Here is a 17,875-nt window from a genome sequence, read left to right on the forward strand (position 1 = left end):
GGGCTCTCTATTCTGTTCCACTGGCCTAAGAGTCTATTTTTGTGCTAGTTCCATACTCTTTTATTATAGGTTTGTAGTATGTGTTGAAATTTGTGATTGTGATACCATTGGCTTTTTTGTACTGAGGATTGCTTTACCTATTCAGAGTCTTTTGTGTTGCCATACAAATTTTAGTATTAATTTGTTCTGGTTCTTTGAAAAATGCTACTGGTGTTTGGATGGAGATTGCATTGGATCTAGATTGCTTTTGGGTAGTACGGACATTTTAACAATATTAATGCTTCCAATCTATGAGCGTAGAATAGTTTTCTACCTGTACGTTCTTCAATTTCTTTCATAATTGTTTTATTATTGTTGTCAGAATACAGGTCATACATTCACTCTGAGGTATTGGGTTTTATCTGTCCTTTTTCCGGTTCCTTGAGGTGTAAAGTTAACTTGAGATTTGTTTGTTTCTTGAGGTGTAAGCATTTTAGCACTATGAACTTTCGTCTTAGAACTGCTTTTGCTGGGTCCCATAAGTTTTGTTTTGTAGTCCATTTTCGTTTGGCCCAATGTATTTCTCTTCTGACTTCATTGACCTGTTGGTTCAGTAGCATGCTGTCTAATCTCCACATATTTGTGAACTTTCTTTCTCCTGTAATTGATTTCTAGTTTCATATCACTATAGTTGGAAGAGGATGCTTGATAAGATTTCAGTCTTCTTAAATTTAACACTTAATTTGCAGCCTAACATGATTGATCCTGGGTTCCATGTACACTTGAAAAGAATATTTATTCTGTTGCTTTTGAGTGAAATGTGCTATATAATCTGTTGTGTTTCATCATCATCATCTGGTCTAATGTGTTCTTTGAGGCGAATGTTTTGTTTTTTTTGTTTTTGTTTTGTTTGTTTTTTAGTCTGGATGATTTATCCACTGATGTAAGTAAAGTGGGTTAATGAATTCTCCTACTATTTTATTGCTCCCTATTTCTCTCATTTGGTCTACTAAAATATGCTTTACATATTTAGGTGCTCTGTGCACTCATCTTTTTTTTTTTTTTTAAATGTTTTATTTATTTCTAGGAGAGAGAGAGAGAGACAGCATGAGCAGGGGAGGGTCAGAGAGAGAGGGAGTCACAGACTCTGAAATAGGCTCCAGGCTGTGGGCTGGCAGTCAGCACAGAGCCCGACGCGGGGCTCGAACCCACTAACCGCGAGATCATGACCTAAGCGAAAGTCGGACGCTTAACCGACTAAGCCACCCAGGCGCCCCTTCATTATACAAATTTAAAAACTTTCTTCCTCCTCTAGATATTTGCTGTGTCTAGAACACAAGTCACTTGTTTTTATACTCTGGGTTTGATCTTTTTTTCCATTAAAAATTTTTTTTTAAACTGAAATATAGTTGACACACAATGTTACACTAATTTCAAATGTACAACATAGTGATTTGACAAATTTATACATGATGCTATGCTCACCAGTAAGTGTAGCTACTGTCACCATACAATATCACTGATTATCTTCCCTATGCCGTGCCTTTTATCCTTGTAACTTATTCCATCACTGGAAACTTGTATCTCTCACTTCCCTTCACCCATTTTGCCCATCCACTACCTCCCTCCTCTATGGCAACCAGCAGTTCTCTGTACTTATAGGTCTGATTCTATTTATTCATTTTGGGTTCTTAGATTCCACATATAAGTGAGATCATATGGTATTGTCTTTGTCTTACTCCATTTTGCATAATACTCTCTAGATCCATTCATGTTGTTGTAAATGGCAAGATCGCATTCTTTATGACTAATATTCCATTGTGTGTGTGTATATATGTGTGCATGTACAGAGGTGTATATATACACACACACCATATATATATATATCTTTATCCAACCATTTAACACTGAGTATTTGGATTGCATCCCTGTCTTGGCTTTTTTTTTTTTTTTTAATTTTTTTTTTTTAATGCTTTTTTATTTATTTCCAGGAGAGAGAGAGACAGCGTGAGCAGGGGAGGGTCAGAGAGAGAGGGAGTCGCAGACTGAAACAGGCTCCAGGCTCCGAGCTGGCAGTCAGCACAGAGCCCGACGCGGGGCTCGAACCCACAAACCGCGAGATCATGACCTAAGCGAAAGTCGGACGCTCAACCGACTAAGCCACCCAGGCGCCCCATGTCTTGGCTATTATAAATAATGGTGCAGTAAATCTACAAGTGCGTGTATCTTTTTAGTGTTTTGTTTTTTTTGTGGGTATATACCCAGTACAAGAATTACTGGATTTTGTGCTACTTTTAATTTTTTTAAGGAAACTCCAGTCTTCCACGGTAGCTACACCAACTTACATTGCCACTCACAGTGACAGGTGTGGAAGTCCCCTTTCCTCCACATCCTCACCGACACTTGTTCCTATCTTTTTCATTCCAGCCATTCTGATACGTGTGAGGTGATGTCTCACTGTGGTTCTGATCTGTTCCTCCCTGATGATGAGTGATGTTGAGCATCTTCCTGTGTGTCTGTTGGCCATCCGTATGCCTTCTTTGGAAAAATGTCTATTCAGATTCTCTGTCCATTTTAAAACCAGATTGTTACTTTGGTGCTGAGCTGCAGTTCTTTATATTTTGGATTCTGAACCCCTTATGATGTCGTTTGCAGTTATCTTCTCCTATTCAGTTTATCGCCTTTTGTTGATGGTTTCCTTCTATATGCAAAAGCTTTTTGGTATGGGGTAGTCCCAAGTTCATTTTTGCTTTTATTTTTCCCTGCCTCTGGAGATGCATTAGAAAAATGTTGCTAGGGCTGATGTCAAGTACTAGGGAGTTTGATACTTTCGAGTCTCTCACATTTAGGTCTTTAATCCACTTATCTTTGTATATGGTGTAAGAAAGTGATCCAGTTTCATCTCTTGCATACAGTTGTCTAATTCTCCCAGTACCATTTATTAAGGACTAGCTTTTTTCCATTGTATGCTACTGCGTCTTTTGTCACAGACTGACCACATACGTGTGGGTTTATTTTTAGGCTCTCTGTTCTGTAGCACTGATCTATGAAACTCTTAATGTTCTTTCATTTCATTAAAGACTAGTAACTTCAACACCCTTTACCACTTAGGTAAGTAGGTCTATTTGGACTATAAAACCAGTTTCTTAAGATACTTTGAAGGAATCAAACTTCCCATGGAAATGTTTGCAGAACTCCCTTATGAGGCAACCATGAAGTTCTGCTAACTGATAGAAGAGGACTCCATTACCACTAGCAAAACAGCAGCTCACTGTAACCTTTGAGACAGGAATCTCAAAACCAGAGAAAATTCCTTCAAGGATGGGCCTCAATTTTGGTCACGAGGATTATTTAGACAGCAGAGGGGATCTGCCTGATAGAAAAGAGAATATGATTTTCTATGTTCATAGGAGTCAAAAACCAATTTTAACATACTACTCTAATACCTGCATTGCCCCCAACAAGGCTTTTACATTTTTTTTTAAATGTTTTATTTATTTCTAGGAGAGAGAGAGACAGCGTGAGCAGGGGAGGGTCAGAGAGAGAGGGAGTCAGACTCCGAAATAGGCTCCAGGCTCTGAGCCGTCAGCCAGCACAGAGCCCAACGCGGGGCTCGAACCCACAAACCGTGAGATCATGACCTAAGCGAAAGTCGGACGCTTAACCGACTAAACTACCCAGGCGCCCCCCAACAAGGCTTTTAATCTTAATCAATGGCCCAGGGGCCCCTGGGTGGCTCAGTTAAGTGTTCAACTCTTGATTTTGGTTCAGGTAATGAGCTCAGTCTGTGGGTTTGAACCCCACATCAGGCTCTGTGCTGACAGTGCAGAGCCTGCTTAGGATTCTGTCTCCCTCTCTCTCTGCTCCTCTTCTGTGCTCACTTTCTCCCAAAAATAAATAAACTTCAGGTGCCTCCTCTGCTGTCCCTTAAAAAAAAAAAATCAGTGGCCTATAGGGTCACTAAAAAGTTACCAAAAATATATGACATTAAATGTCATCTACTAGCCACATTTCACCTATTTGAAAGCTAGTCAAAGACACCAGTTTTAAAAAGGGTAGAATTAATATTTTATTGTCACTTATAATCAGATGGCAGTTGGGTATATAGTCTTCATACTTGCTCTTTCCTTTTTGTAAATAAAAAAACTTACAAGTTTTCAACAGCCATGGCTGGCTGTGTTTTCAGAAAACATAATTAGATTAACTCATTGATGGTAGCTTCAAGTTTTTCCTTATTAGCTCCAGAAAATTCACCCACCTGTTAAGAGAATATTGAATTGTGGTTAGAGGCATCATAACCTTGTTTTGTGACTAAGCTATCAGAGAATGGGGAAGGGGGGGGAGGGTGCAGAGGAAGCAGAAGTACAACCTTACTTTAAAAGACTAAAGACTGAGGTACAATTTCTTACCCAAATCTCTCTCAAAGATAAATGTACTTTATAAATATGAAGCATGAATCATGGTGGATCTTCTAACAAAAAATCAATTTTCAAATAGATGTCCCAGTGTGTACTTAAGTTACTGAAGAATAACCTATTTAAGTATTCTTAAAAGTAGAAAATGGGGACTGGTCTCCCAATGTGAAGGAGTAAGTCCCTTCAGTGTCTTAATTTATACCATGTCTTCCTATTGCCTGGCTGGGTTTAAGGTCAGATGTACCCACCTTCTGTCCCTTTTTAAAAAACTGGAAGGTTGGCATGCACTTGACTTCACACTCTGAAGCAACGTCCTGTGTGGGGGGAAGAGGATAAAAACAAGACTAAGTACTAAGCTTTGACAGAAGTAATCTCAGACTTTTCCCCCATTATATACCTCATTTAATAATATGAAAAACAACAGAATGTATGCAGTGGCAGCACAAAACCCAAATTGGTTACAGTCTCAGTGAAAATTAACATGTACTCCCCTCTTTAAAGGCTACCAATAAGCAGAATGCTACTAGCCTCAGATATATACAGTGACCCAGTGATAATCCAATGCTATCCTGGCGATTTCAAGTATAAAGAAGCAGTCACAAATTCTGCTGTACATATACTCAGGATTATAATCTTAACTATTCCCCAGAATTCGCACTTGTATTTTTTGCTCCTAGTTTTCCCATTCTTTATGATGGGAGTAGAGTCCATATAAGAAGGTCATAGACTAAATCCCAGTATTAGCAAGAGGAACCACAAATCACTTGCCCCAGAATTGTTCAAGAACAAAGACCTATAACCCAAAGGCAAAGTTCCATACTGGGTTTTTTTCTGCTTTTAATTAAACATTGACTTGTAGGTTCTCAAACTCGGCTGCATATCAAGAAACAGAGGTCCCCGGAGTATCAAGCATTCCTTAATTGTTATAGGAGCACTAAATGAGAACCTATAACCCCCCCCCCCTCCCCCCCATACCCTTTTCACACAGGTTTGGAGGGCAATGCCTCAGGAAACGGCTTGGTTTGGACAAGAGTTCAGGTGAAAAGATCCATTAGGGATTGAAAATGTCAGCATGGTCCTCGAGAGGCTTGGGAAAGAAATGTGGAACCACACAGCAGCTAAGGAGCAAAAAGCAGTGAAGGACAGCAACCAAGGCGGCTGAATGCTGAGAACCAGATCTCAGAAACCAGACAGCTTCCAGAGGAAAGGCAGGCCTCAGGGGGACTTCTAACACAGGATTTGGGAAGGCACAGGACTATAAAAATGGTCTCTCTGAGCCACTCGTAATGGCAGCATGCCAGCTTCATTTGACCTCTTCCTCTGAGACTGCAAAGAAAAGTGTGGTTTTACAGCTTTATAAAATTGCATTACTGGTAGCCTGGGCAGGAAGGGTAGTGGGCAATCTTGTTGGAGTTCCTTCTAGATAACCTTGACTCTACCTCTAAATGCTGGCTGCCCCAGAGGCACAAGGACAGTAATGACTGGAATAAAAATGGCTAACAGGATCTGAATGCCTAGGGCAATTACTAAGAACATGGGATAAGACCACCAAATAAAATTCCAATAATTCCCTTGCAGCAAGAGCATCCAAGATTGAAAATGTGGTGAAGAGCTGACAGGAAGACTACAAACTGCACATGTCAAGGTTCTGAACGAGTATTCAAGAAATCAGATGGTAAGTGAGAAGCCAGGGGTGGGGTGGGGGTCAGGCGGTGCTGACTTAGGTAAAAGACTGAAAACTGGTCATCTACGGGGCTGAATCTGTTCCAGATACATTGCTTGGCTCATGCAAGAGCTTAAGAACAAATCTTTGCACTGGCTATCCACTAGCAGATCCCTCTTACACTGGAGTATTTGAGAACACTGGGTTCCCCTCTCTTATGCACATGGACGCCACTGGCTGGACACTACCTTTCATCCAGGCAGTTGGCAAGCCTCAAAGTAGAAGGGTGTATGTTTTATATTCATGGTAGAAGGGCAGCAGCCTGGAAAGGATAAGTCATGCTCTTCCCCATTTTTTTCTTTGTTAATGGTTTATTTACTTTTTGAGAGAGCGCAAGTTGGGGGGNATAACAGTGAGCCTGATGTGGGGCTTGAACTCAGGAACCACGAAATCATGGCCTGAGCCAAAGTTGGATGCTCAACTTGGACACTCAACCTACTGAGCCACCCAGGTACTCCCCTCTGCCCCCCACTCCTAATTAAAAACTCACAGGGGGGGAGAACTGCATCGCACACAAAGGCAGGTGAAACAGGACCTGGCCGGTCATCATAACTTTGTGCTGAGAAAGCTTTATCAGCAGAAAATACAGGGTCTCCCCTCCTTCAATGGATGTGATAGTCTAATTGAGGTTCTCAAGCTTCTGGATGCCTTAGGCCTCAACTAGCCAGAGACCAGCATTCCTGCGTTGGTACAACTGCTTAATTTATAATAAATCCTGGGGCGCCTGGGTGGCTCAGTAGGTTAAGAGGTCATTGTTGACTTTTGGCTCAAGTTATAATCTCACAGTTGGTGAAATCAAGCCCTGAGTTGGGCTCTCTGCCGACAGTGCAGAGCCTGCTTGGGACTCTCTCTCAGTAATTAATATTAAAAAAGGTCCCCAAACTGGAAAAAAAGATGAACACTCAGAAGTGGTGCCAATGCTTTGTGACAGCATTTAAAAAATCCTGGGGCACCTGTGTGGCTCAGTCGGTTAAGCATCTGACTCTCGATTTGGGCTCAGGTCACTATCTTCTGGTTTGTGAAATCAAGCCTTCTTGGAATTCTCTCTCCTTCTCTCAAAATAAGACGAACAAGTTTGTTTTTTTTTAAACTGTAAGATCTTTACATGGTAAATTTTCAGTTAAAGCATTTAGAATTTTCTTTCATTGGGTGTGAAAGTGATTTGGTTTTGCTTATGGTATGGAATCCTAAGTCACCTTAATTTCCAAAAGTGAGGCTTTATATTATTTCCAATTTCTGAACATCCTTATGAATAAATTCTCATACACATCTTAGGGCAAAAGCCTTAAGGTGAAATTGATGGGTTTAGGAAGATCATTTTCATTGTACAGAAGTATAATCCACATTCAATGCAGAAAAATTGGAAGAGGGAAACCACTCCTAATCTGTACCAGTTGCCACAGGCCTCTTACTAGTGCACCTCTATGCTTTTCTTTATAAAACCTATGCTGTGTGCATGGTAACATACTATATACTTCGTGTAATGTACATACAATGGACTTTCCCCCTGAAAAAGTAACACAATCGGTTTGTATGGTCTAATAGTCACTCTATGGAGGTATCATCACTGGAACTACTCCATAGTCAATAAATAAAAAGCTCGGAGTTTTGCTTAATATAAACACTTGCATCTTCCTATACACACATCTCCACATCCTGGTTCAGTCACTGCCGCTGCAAGTAGAATTGCTAAGACAAAGAACATGCTTGTAAATAGGCTTCAAGCCCAGCTCAGAGCTCAGTGTGGGGCCTGAACTCAGGACCCTGAGATCAAGACCTGAGTTGAGATTAAGAGTTGGACACTTAACCAGCTGAACCACTCAGTATTTATCATGATTTTTGCCACCTCGTCTGGTTTCATGTGATCAAATCCATCAGCCCGTCTCTACACCATTCATTAAAAGCATGAGCTTTATTAGCCTTAGCATTAACTAGACTTCAGGTCTGTGACTGAATTCTTCCAGGCCCATTTCCTCAGTGGCAAAAGAGTAAAAACAGTTCTGTTCTTGAGATGATGAAAGCCAGGGCAGTCAATGTGCTTAACAGCTCCATTTCTGGAAGTATGTTCAGTATTTTCTAGGATTGTGGTTTAAATGTCTTCTAGGTGAGGGGCACCCTTGGGTGGCTCAGTCAGTTGAGCATCCGGCTTTGGCTCAGGTCATGATCTCCTGGTACATGGGTTCGAGCCCTGAGCTGGGGTCTGTGCTAACAACTCGGAGCCTGGAACTTGCCTCGGATTCTAGGTCTCCCTCCCTCTCTGCCTCTTCTCAACTTGTGTGCACTCTCTCAAAAATAAACATTAAAAAAAATTTAAATGAGGTAGAAATGCAGTATCTTAATTCCAAACTGTTAATGATTAATACATGTATAAATAGACCTGATCCTACTTTTTTTTTGGACTTTCAATTCTGTTCCATGGGTCTACCTACCTAACTCTGGTTACAAGACTACACTGTTTTAATACGGGGCAGCCAAGACACTGGATTTTTTATGGGGCTTTTCCTTTCTCATTCCCCACAACTTCTCTCCCAATTAGTGTTTGTTTTTCAAAGACTGTATTATTTCAGAATGTTACACTGAGATTGAATCAGACAAAGTTGGGAGTGCTCCATTTTAATAATACTGAGTCACTATTCAGGATCATAGTACACCCATCTATTAAGGTCTTTTATGGACTTCAGTCAAGTTTTAAGTGCATAACTAGCATTTGATCTGTACTCTCTAAAATTAATATTTTTATTTCTACTTCTATGGACTAATTTGCCTCTTCCTATAGTGACTTCAAGGTATCCATACTTAAAAATTTAATTATCTTTAAAGCCTTAAACATTCTTGATCCTAAGTTTATCACTTTCCTCACTTAACTAGTCCCCCCCAACAACACCCCTTACTCCTGTTTTTTTTTTTGTAAATAATCTGAAATTTAAAAAAAAAATTACTTACATAAAATTCAGTTCTTGCAGGGTGTTTAAGTTCTGGGAGTTCTGACAAATGCCTAGTCAGGTAACACCAAGATACAGCCCTACTCCCTTGCACACCTAAAATTCCCTAAGCAGCTCCTTGATACCTAAGCCCTCCCCCTACCCCAAACTGTTCTCCATCCCTCTGGTTTTGCCCAGTCTCAGATTTGTACTCATTTTTATCAGTAAGTGCAATAAGATGACCTTTTGTCTTATTAAACTTAGTTTCACTGGTTTTTAGCTTAGCATTCCATACAGCCAAAGTAACTTCAAACCTGCCTTTGTCATTTCTATACGTCATTCCTGGCTGTTCTAATAAAATGGAAACATAACAACTATCAGGTCTAAATTACTTTGTTTCTTGTTTTAACTTAAAACCCTGTACAGAGCGGGCAGTAGCGTCTACCATTTTCAAAAGGACTAGGACTCCTCCCTTTGTATGACTACAAAGTGATTTTCTCTGTGTATATTGTGTGTCCATGCCTCCTGAAAGATTCAGAGACAATCACCCCGAAACGATAAGTTCTCCCTGCCCAAGTGCTTACAGAGTTGTCTATTAAAACTGTATGTTGCTTACGCCATAAATACTACAAAGTTTGCTACGTCTGAAATTCAGCAGCAGGAATTCTCTGCCCCAAAATTTAAACTAGTAATTCATTAAAAATTCCACCCACTAATGACAGAATCTAATACTGAGAAGTGTGACTGATGTGATTTTTACCCCTTGTCTCGATTTTACAATCAACGAGGGGATGTTTTTACCTAGAGCAGCAAAGCATCTGGAAGATCCACTCCTGTGACTCAGAAATTCCCTGAGGAAAAACTGGCTTTTGTTTAATGAACTGCTTTTTGACAGAACTGGCAAGGAAGGTAATTCAGAATGGCAAGGTGAGTGGAGTGGATGGTAGTTGTTATATGTATGTGACCAAAGGGTTCTTACAGCTCGATAAGGCTGTTTACATTTAGATGGTAAAGGTAACAGGACCACAGAAGTATTCAAAGGAAGACACTGTAGGTTGCTCCATCTTTAGAATGTGGATGCAAAGGGTCACTCTAAGGTCAAGAAACGTCCAGGGTGCCTATGCTCACCAGAGTCGCACAAAGTCCTTGACTGAGTGGCACATCTCCTTCCCCAAGGTTTTGGATTCAGGCGGGGAGAGCACCGGTCCTCAGTCCAGCAAGGTGCAAGAGTCGACCCTTGCAGGCTCTGATCACCTGCCCTACCCCTCCTCTTGTGCCGCACCCCATACCCTGTCCTGTGCTGGCACCAACGGAAACGGTCATCAGAGCGATCAGGAGGCTCATGTGACCTAACGCAGGCCGGGCACCTAGCATGGGATCACTCTCACATAAAAACTCGGGAGATACACTCGCTATTGAGAGTCACAGTACCACTCAGAAATTTCTCTAGTCCCTTCCACGTGCCATTTTCACATGCCTACATTGACCATATTAATGTAAGTCTGTAGATTAGGTTTAGATCGGGAGCTAGAGGGTTTTTCCCACAAATGCATGCTCTCTATTCATGTTCTTAAAACTCTGCAACACATCAGAATAACTTTGTCATTTAGGAAGTTCATTTTACACCTACTAAGCTTACCATAGCCAAGTAAGACAGGGTCTCTTGTCCCAAGAAACTTCTAGGCACTAATGGTAAAGGACAGACAAAAAGAATACACTACGAGCTAAGATTCACCGGGCGTGTGCCAGGAGCTGTTCCAGGAATTATGTCGCGTAATCCTGACAATTACTTTATAATGCTGGATAAGCGCTGCCATTTTACAGAGGGCCAAAAGCTGGAAAATAAAGCAGGCCGTCTGGGTATGGGATCCTCCCCATGCCACTACCATAAATTCAAGGGGAAGAGAAGGGCAAAGGACATCGTGGAGACAGGGAGGAAAGGGAACTAACCTAGTCCCGGCATGAAAGGGGGTAAGTGGAGAAAGGTTCCTGGAGAAGAGGTGGTGCTTACGACTAGGAGTTTGTTAGGTAGGAAAGGAAAGGATGTGCCAGGTAGCTAGAGAGGACCTCACCAGTAAAGGTGGGAGTGTGGAATCAGAAAGTGTGCTTAGAAAAGGAATTTGGTGATGAGAGGTGCTTACAGGTTTGGAAAGTACTGCCACATACTTGCTTTTATAAACCTTTCAGTACCTTTATTAAACCTTCCAGGTACGGTCAATGAAAATTGGAGGCTGATGGGGCAGCTGTGAGATCTGGTCATAGAGAAGAACCACAGCTCAAGGGAGAAGAGAGGCTGGCCTGCAGCAGAAAGCCTGGAACCCGCGTGAGCACCCTTCTTGCCACATCTCTCCCTACACCCTCCTGCCCCGGTGGGGCCAAGGGAAAAACGTCCACATATCTGTGAAGAGCTCCCAGGTGCTGTTCCTGACCATGAACAGGCACACTCCCAGTCCAGTGGGCTGTATAAAAGGCGAGTCTTGTGCCAGGAACTAGATCTGCGCCCACCCTACACCAGGGCCTCCTCCGGAGTGCGCTGGTTAAAAGCAAGGCCTGGGAGGTCAGTTCATCTTAAATCCTGACTGCCACTAAGTGGAACTCCACAGATCACGTCTCTGTGTTGATCATCGTCTGTAAGGCGGGGATGGGGAGCAGCGAGGCATCATCTGCAACAGCACTGGGCACACAGAGGGCCCAGCAAGTATTTGTAAACTTAAATGAACCTTCAAAATTTCCCCTAAATTACACTCTGCTATCAAGTTGGTTCTTTAAAACATCTGGGTTTTCTAGCTGATTAAAATCAAGCAAGATGATGGTGACTACACTCTCTCATGTCACTAGTTCATAAAGAATCTTAAAGTGTTCTCTCAGTGCTCAAGTCTACGGATTTAGTTATAATCAAATTTAATTTCAATTTATTGAGCATCTGGGAGTGTTACATCAAATGTATAAACTTTTAAAGAGGTGACTGGTAAGGTACAGAAGCCTCAACCGTCTGTTTTTAGGCTTATTTTATGATGATGTACACAGCGCCAGAGAGCTAGGGTTAAGCTCATAATTGGCACGATGACTTTTTTTTGGCTGGGGCTGTGGTTTTGGTATTATTTGACACATATGAAAACAATCCCTTGCAGTTCCAAGAAAAAGGCCAAGGTGAAAAGCTCAATAGTAGTCCCAGTTTCCAGTCACGTACCTGACAGTCATCCACGTCTACTTCGAGGAACACCACGTTGGAATACTTCTCAGAGAGGGACTGGAAAATTTAAAATAAAAAATCCAGAAAGAGTCAGAACTGGGTAATGGCAGTCACTATACTCAAGCTTCTTAAATAGAAACACTGATAAAAGTAGAAACTACTCAGTAAAGATCTTAAAACTCTGACCAGGGAAGCACCAAGGACATACAGTTTCTCTCAGTCAAATTCCTCCTAGTATAAAAGAATTTGACACATCAACCCCTGAGGCCTGAATTTCAAACTGGGCCTGCGTTTCAAGTGGAAGAAAAGCAAAACCATTTAAGACAGTTCTGACAGTTGTCTTCACTGGGCTACACATGTGTCAAAAGCAATTACTGAAGTTGTTACACTATTGCTTCTACACCAAACATCCAACGACAGACAACAGCCTGTCCTTTTCTACCTTCAGGGACACCCACCCCTAACAGAATTTCTTCTAAAGCAGAACTGATTTCATACTCACATGAAAGAAGGGCTTGATCATCTTGCAAGGTCCACACCACGTGGCAGAGAAGTCGACTACTACAAGTTTTTCCCCTGCACTGTTCAAGGCTTCCTGAAAAGCATACTAAGAAGAAGAAAAAATCCCGCATAGGTTAAACAGCTTCCTTTATTTCCCAAAGTCCTGATCAAACTTGATAGAACGTGATACAAAGAACAATTTAAAGGTACTGTTTTTAAAATTTAATAAGCTAAAATGAACTGAATGAACTGGAAAAAAAAATTCTAGAGTTGATAAGATGAAACAAGTATGAAGTATATCGTTGTATCTATATTCAACTGAGCACATTAAACCACTTAGGTTTCCACATCAAATCTAGGTAAATGGGAAGCAAGCATTCACTAAATGCCTATCAATTGATAAAGAGGGTCATTTCAATTGAGTAAGTCACAAAGGCACAGAATTTTGCAATATTAAAAGCTAATACTTTATCGGGGCACCTGGGTGCTTCAGTCGGTTAAGCATCTGACTCTTGGATCTCAGCTCAGGTCATGATTTCACAGTTCATGAGTTCCTGCCCCGTGTTAGGCTCTGTGCTTTCAGCGCAGAGCCTGCTTGGAATTCTCTGTCCCTGCCCCTTCCCCACCTGGGCGCTCTCTCTCAAAAAAAATAAAAACTTACTTTACTGATTAAAATGGTCTATAGTGGAATATGTCAAAAGCTTCTTAAAAAAAATCAAGGAAAAAAATAATATCAAGGAAAATAAACCTCTTCCAAACCCTTACACTTAGTCACTGTTGACATTAAGCATGTTTCCTTATACACCCCTTAGCCGACTTTCCAGAGATGAGATCATATTGTTTATTGTTGATGTCTGCCCTTTATCTCAAAACTCTGCTCTTACTGGTGACCAAATAAAAGAGTTTTAGTTCCTCATGCAAGAATTTTCCTTAAATGTTATTCTGCATTAGAAATGTCAAATAAAATTCCACCAGTGAGACATGATCAAGAAATCCCTTACCACCAATCTCCCTGAATAATTTACCGATGGTTTTGATACTGTAACCCTAGGAACCTAACCTTTGCATTAACAAGGGGCTCCTTTTTAACCACAATTTAGTCAACGCTTACCAAAACTGGGGCAACAAAGAGAAATCAAAACATAAAATATCTGTATCTGAAGTCTAGGTTTTCTTCAGGGGAAAAATGCTGCTTCCATTGGTTTAACGAAAAACATTCCCCTCCCTTGAAAGCTAAGAATCCTATCAGATCTGAGCCACTAAAGTAAACACCACTAAAAAACAAAAAATCTAAAGTGAATTCCTCTGCAGTACAGTTACTTCTCTAGATTTCTAATTTCCACCTCCTGTTTTTTGGGGGGGCAATTCACAAGTGGCATTCCCATGTCATGACTTCTGTAACCTTTTCAGTTTTTCAGGTACAAACTCCCACCACACTTTTAGGGGGTGGGGAGATATTCATGTGTGTGTGAGGGGGTGGGGAGCGAGGACAAGTTAGAATTACAGAAATCATTTTTCCAAACCATCACCATGTTTCCAGATGAACTGAATTCAAAGCTTCTATAACATGCTTTTTTTAAAGGTCAAACTAACTGTTCTATTGCAAGAACCAGGTTAGAAAGGAAAAAAGTTACGGAATGATAACGTCCAACCAGATGAATGCACTGTTTTGTGAACATGGTTGGCTCCCAGTAAACACTTGGCAAGATTACTTTCAACACAAAATATTATTCAAACGCTCTCAAAGGTTTCCCAAACAATTCTGCATCAAATTCTAGCAAAACTACCTAAAATTCTGAAAAGAGGCAGGCAACAGTGACTTTCGGCTTAACTGAAGAGTGACAGAGCCAGGCATGCGTAGACTTCAAAACAAATTCCTTCCTCTATACTTAAGTTTGTCTAAAAGAGACCCCAATTGGAAAATGATTCAAGATTATCTCACTAAGAAGCAAACCACAATGTCTAACTTCCAGAAAATAACAATGATGATTAATAAAGGTCCCCGTCACCGACATAAACTGAAAACAAAACATTTGGGGTAGATAAGAGCAGAGTCTAGGATTTCTTTTCCTAAACATACCCATTCCGAAGGCAATTCAACAAGCATGAATGCTTATGTATGTATAGAAGGTAGGAGTTCAATAAATGGCAGATGCTATTCTTAAAAAACAACACACAACTGGGTCCATTTCTTTCTCATCACACCTTTACAGTCCATTATCCCACTTGTATCTAAAATAGATCCTAGTGGCTCTAAACTATTACACTTTAGAAAGAACAGTCTTGAATAGCCAATGGCACCAACTCTGTCTGGCACATCAGGATGAAAATCTAAGGTGTATTCAATATTCACAGGTAACATTCAAATTAGCTTAATTTTTGATTGATGTCTCTGGGTCATAATTTTGAAGATCGACTGATTATCAGGGTCTTTAGGCCTCAGGCTATCGTCCTTTTTTGTGTAACCAATCTCCGGTCACCCTTGTACACGTGTGCCATTGATGAGGGGGAGAGGGTATCATAACTATGACAGCTAAAACTGGGAAAGACTGAAAAATGCGTTCCAGGAATCAATCGATTTGATTGTAGTGTATGCATTGAGACTACTATAAGCCACTCAAAGTCTTACTCTTTTAGTGGGTTCTCACCTCTTAGATTATACTGATGACATGACCAGACCCTGGAGAACACCCCCATGCGGACTGATATTTGTCACTCAGTAGGTTCTAAGTAAAAGTAGGGGGAACAAATCTCAATGACCTTTCCAACAAATGAGAGGGTTGCTAATTTTAATCTAAAAGCTCATACAATAATAAAACGAGGGATGCCATTAGGAAAAATTTAAGGACAAGCAGATGACAAACTGTAATTAGTCAATCAACATATATAAGGGGAAAAGTTCAGCGTCACTAAATCAAAGAAGACCATGTTTCTTACTAATTAATGATTCGGTCAAAGTTAGGGGGAAAATCTCACTGTTGATGGGGGTGAGGTGAAAGAGCACAGTCCTATGTTGTTTGGGCATTTACAAACCTTAAATAAAAGGTTCACATCCCTTGACCCAACCATTGCACTGGAGACCCTAACCTGAGGAAACAGCCTGAACTGTTACAAAGGGTTAACAACATAAATATTCACCGAGGCACTGAAAACTGCCTAAATGTCCAGCAATGTGTTCAGATACTCAAATGATTCCAAAAGCTTCTAACTACCTGAAAAGGGCTCAGGCTAAACTGGGGCGGGGGGTGGGAAGCGGCTCAGAAAACAGAATACATAAAATAATCTCCACTACTTTGCAGTTGTTTCTAGGAAACAGAAGCTCTCTCTCTTGCCAAATTTTCTACAGTGATCATATACGTTTCCTGTTTATAAAAGTTAACAAAAAGGGACCATTAAAGTAAAACTTCCATTTTCGAAGCCGCATCTCTCAGGTCCACACATTCAGGCGTGCGAGGGCTTGGGATGGGAGGTACCGTAGGGTAAACGCTTTCGAGGGGTTTTCCACTGCTGGAGCAACATCAATGTTCCCCCACTCACTTTTCTGACTGCATTTAACAAACCCTTCTTGAGTGGCTAGGGTACACCAAGCAGACGCTAGGTCAGGCTCAGTTTCCCTTGGGCTCGCAATAACTCTCGGTGATGGAACGCTGTCTTGGACATTCCTAATAGGGCAGAACCACCAGCCGGCGCGCCCGCCTCGGGGGCACTCCTGGCTGCTGCGAAACCCCCCGACCGTGGGTGAATCACGGATGGGGAGGGCAGAGGAGGCCCCTGGGCCCAGTCTTGGGGACTGAGTCATTCCAAAGCCAGAGCTGCCGGAAACACGCCCAGCGCCGCAAGAGGAGGAGTCCCGAGGGCGCGGCCCCGGCCTCACTTCCTTGCGGCCACCTGGGCCCTTCGGGCCTACGGACCACACTCGTACAAACCAGGGGGTGCTCAGCCCGGAGCCGCCCCGTGGCGTGGAGACAGCACTCGCCAAATCCGGCGCCGGGCAGCGAGGGAGGCGTCCGGGGTCTTCGGCCCGGATACGCTCCCAGGGGAGCTCACGCCGCCCAACGTGGGTGCTCACGCCGCCCACCGGGGAGGGGAGTGGCGGCCGGCAACCCCGCGCCTCTTTCAAGGCGCCCTCCATCTCCTCCCCGGCCCGTATCCAGAAACGGACCCGGGCCAAGGGCAGACTTCACACCCTCAGCCAACAGGGGCTTTCCGAGCACGGGGGTGCAGGAGGCGCCGTGGGGGGACGCCTGGCGCACTGGACACACGCAGCGGGGAGCGCCCTCGCCCCTCTCTTCCCTTCCTCCGGGACATGCTCGGCCGCCTCGGGCGCGCCCAGGCCCGGGCTTCCCGCAGTCCCAGGCCGGCCGTCGCGTCCCCTTCCCCCGGGCTGCGGAGGGGCTCCTGCCCACCTCCCGCCCTCGCCCTCGCCCTCGCCCTCGCTCTCCTTGGCTACGGAGGCTGCGCGTCGCGTCCTAGCCTTCCCCAATTAGTGCGTACCTTGTTCTCGATCTGCTTCACCATTTTGGCGGCTGGGGTCTGAGAAGGGAGCGTGCGGACCGATGAAAGTGGATCCTTAACGCCGGACAGAGCTCGCAGAGCACTCAGCCCGCCTTCCCTTTATAGCAAGCAACTGGGGGCGGGGCGGCCGGGCGGGCGGGCGCGCGCNATCTGCGGGGGCCGCCAAGCGGCTTACGGTACGCGTACACTGTGCGCGGTGGGGGGAGGCGGGGACGCGGACGGCCATCCCCAGAGCCACCCGGGAAGGGGTCAGCCAGCCTTAACCGAACGACCCTGCGCTTGCGAGGGGGCGGCTTAGGCAGGGCTGGATTCCTCGAAAAGGCCGGCTATGCTCCCGCTCCCCCATCCCCGCAAGCCCCACAAAGTGCTGAGTAACGCTGGCCAGGAAGTATCTCTGCGCCCTCCTTTCTGGAGCGTATCGCGATGGTTCTCTTCTCTTCCTTTCCGCCCGTTCTTTTACTTTCACCCGTGAAAGCGCTACTCCAGCGTGACACTGCAGTTTGGGGTGGTAGGGACTGCTGGGAATGGGCTGGGCTCTTGAGGAGCCGACAGCTGCAGGCGGCGGACTTGGCGGCTAGAGGGACACAGCTGCGGGCGGTGTACTTGGCAGCTTAGAGATGCAGGTGTG

The 17,875-nt window shown here is 43.3% G+C and overlaps 1 protein-coding gene across 1 annotated transcript; it reads right to left on the minus strand.

Moving 5' to 3' along the window:
* Positions 1-4,023: 4,023 nt before the first annotated feature.
* Positions 4,024-17,375, minus strand: TXN (thioredoxin). The gene is made up of 5 exons (XM_077769785.1): positions 17,227-17,375; positions 12,734-12,838; positions 12,229-12,288; positions 4,643-4,708; positions 4,024-4,237 (listed from the first exon to the last, which is right to left on the minus strand). The coding sequence occupies exons 1-5, from the start codon at positions 17,248-17,250 to the stop codon at positions 4,175-4,177; spliced, it is 318 nt and encodes a 105-aa protein (XP_077625911.1). The 5' UTR covers positions 17,251-17,375; the 3' UTR covers positions 4,024-4,174.
* Positions 17,376-17,875: the final 500 nt, after the last annotated feature.

Source organism: Crocuta crocuta, unplaced genomic scaffold, assembly GCF_008692635.1.
Source record: "Crocuta crocuta isolate KB4526 unplaced genomic scaffold, BGI_CrCroc_1.0 scaffold95, whole genome shotgun sequence".
Lineage (NCBI taxonomy): Eukaryota > Metazoa > Chordata > Mammalia > Carnivora > Hyaenidae > Crocuta > Crocuta crocuta.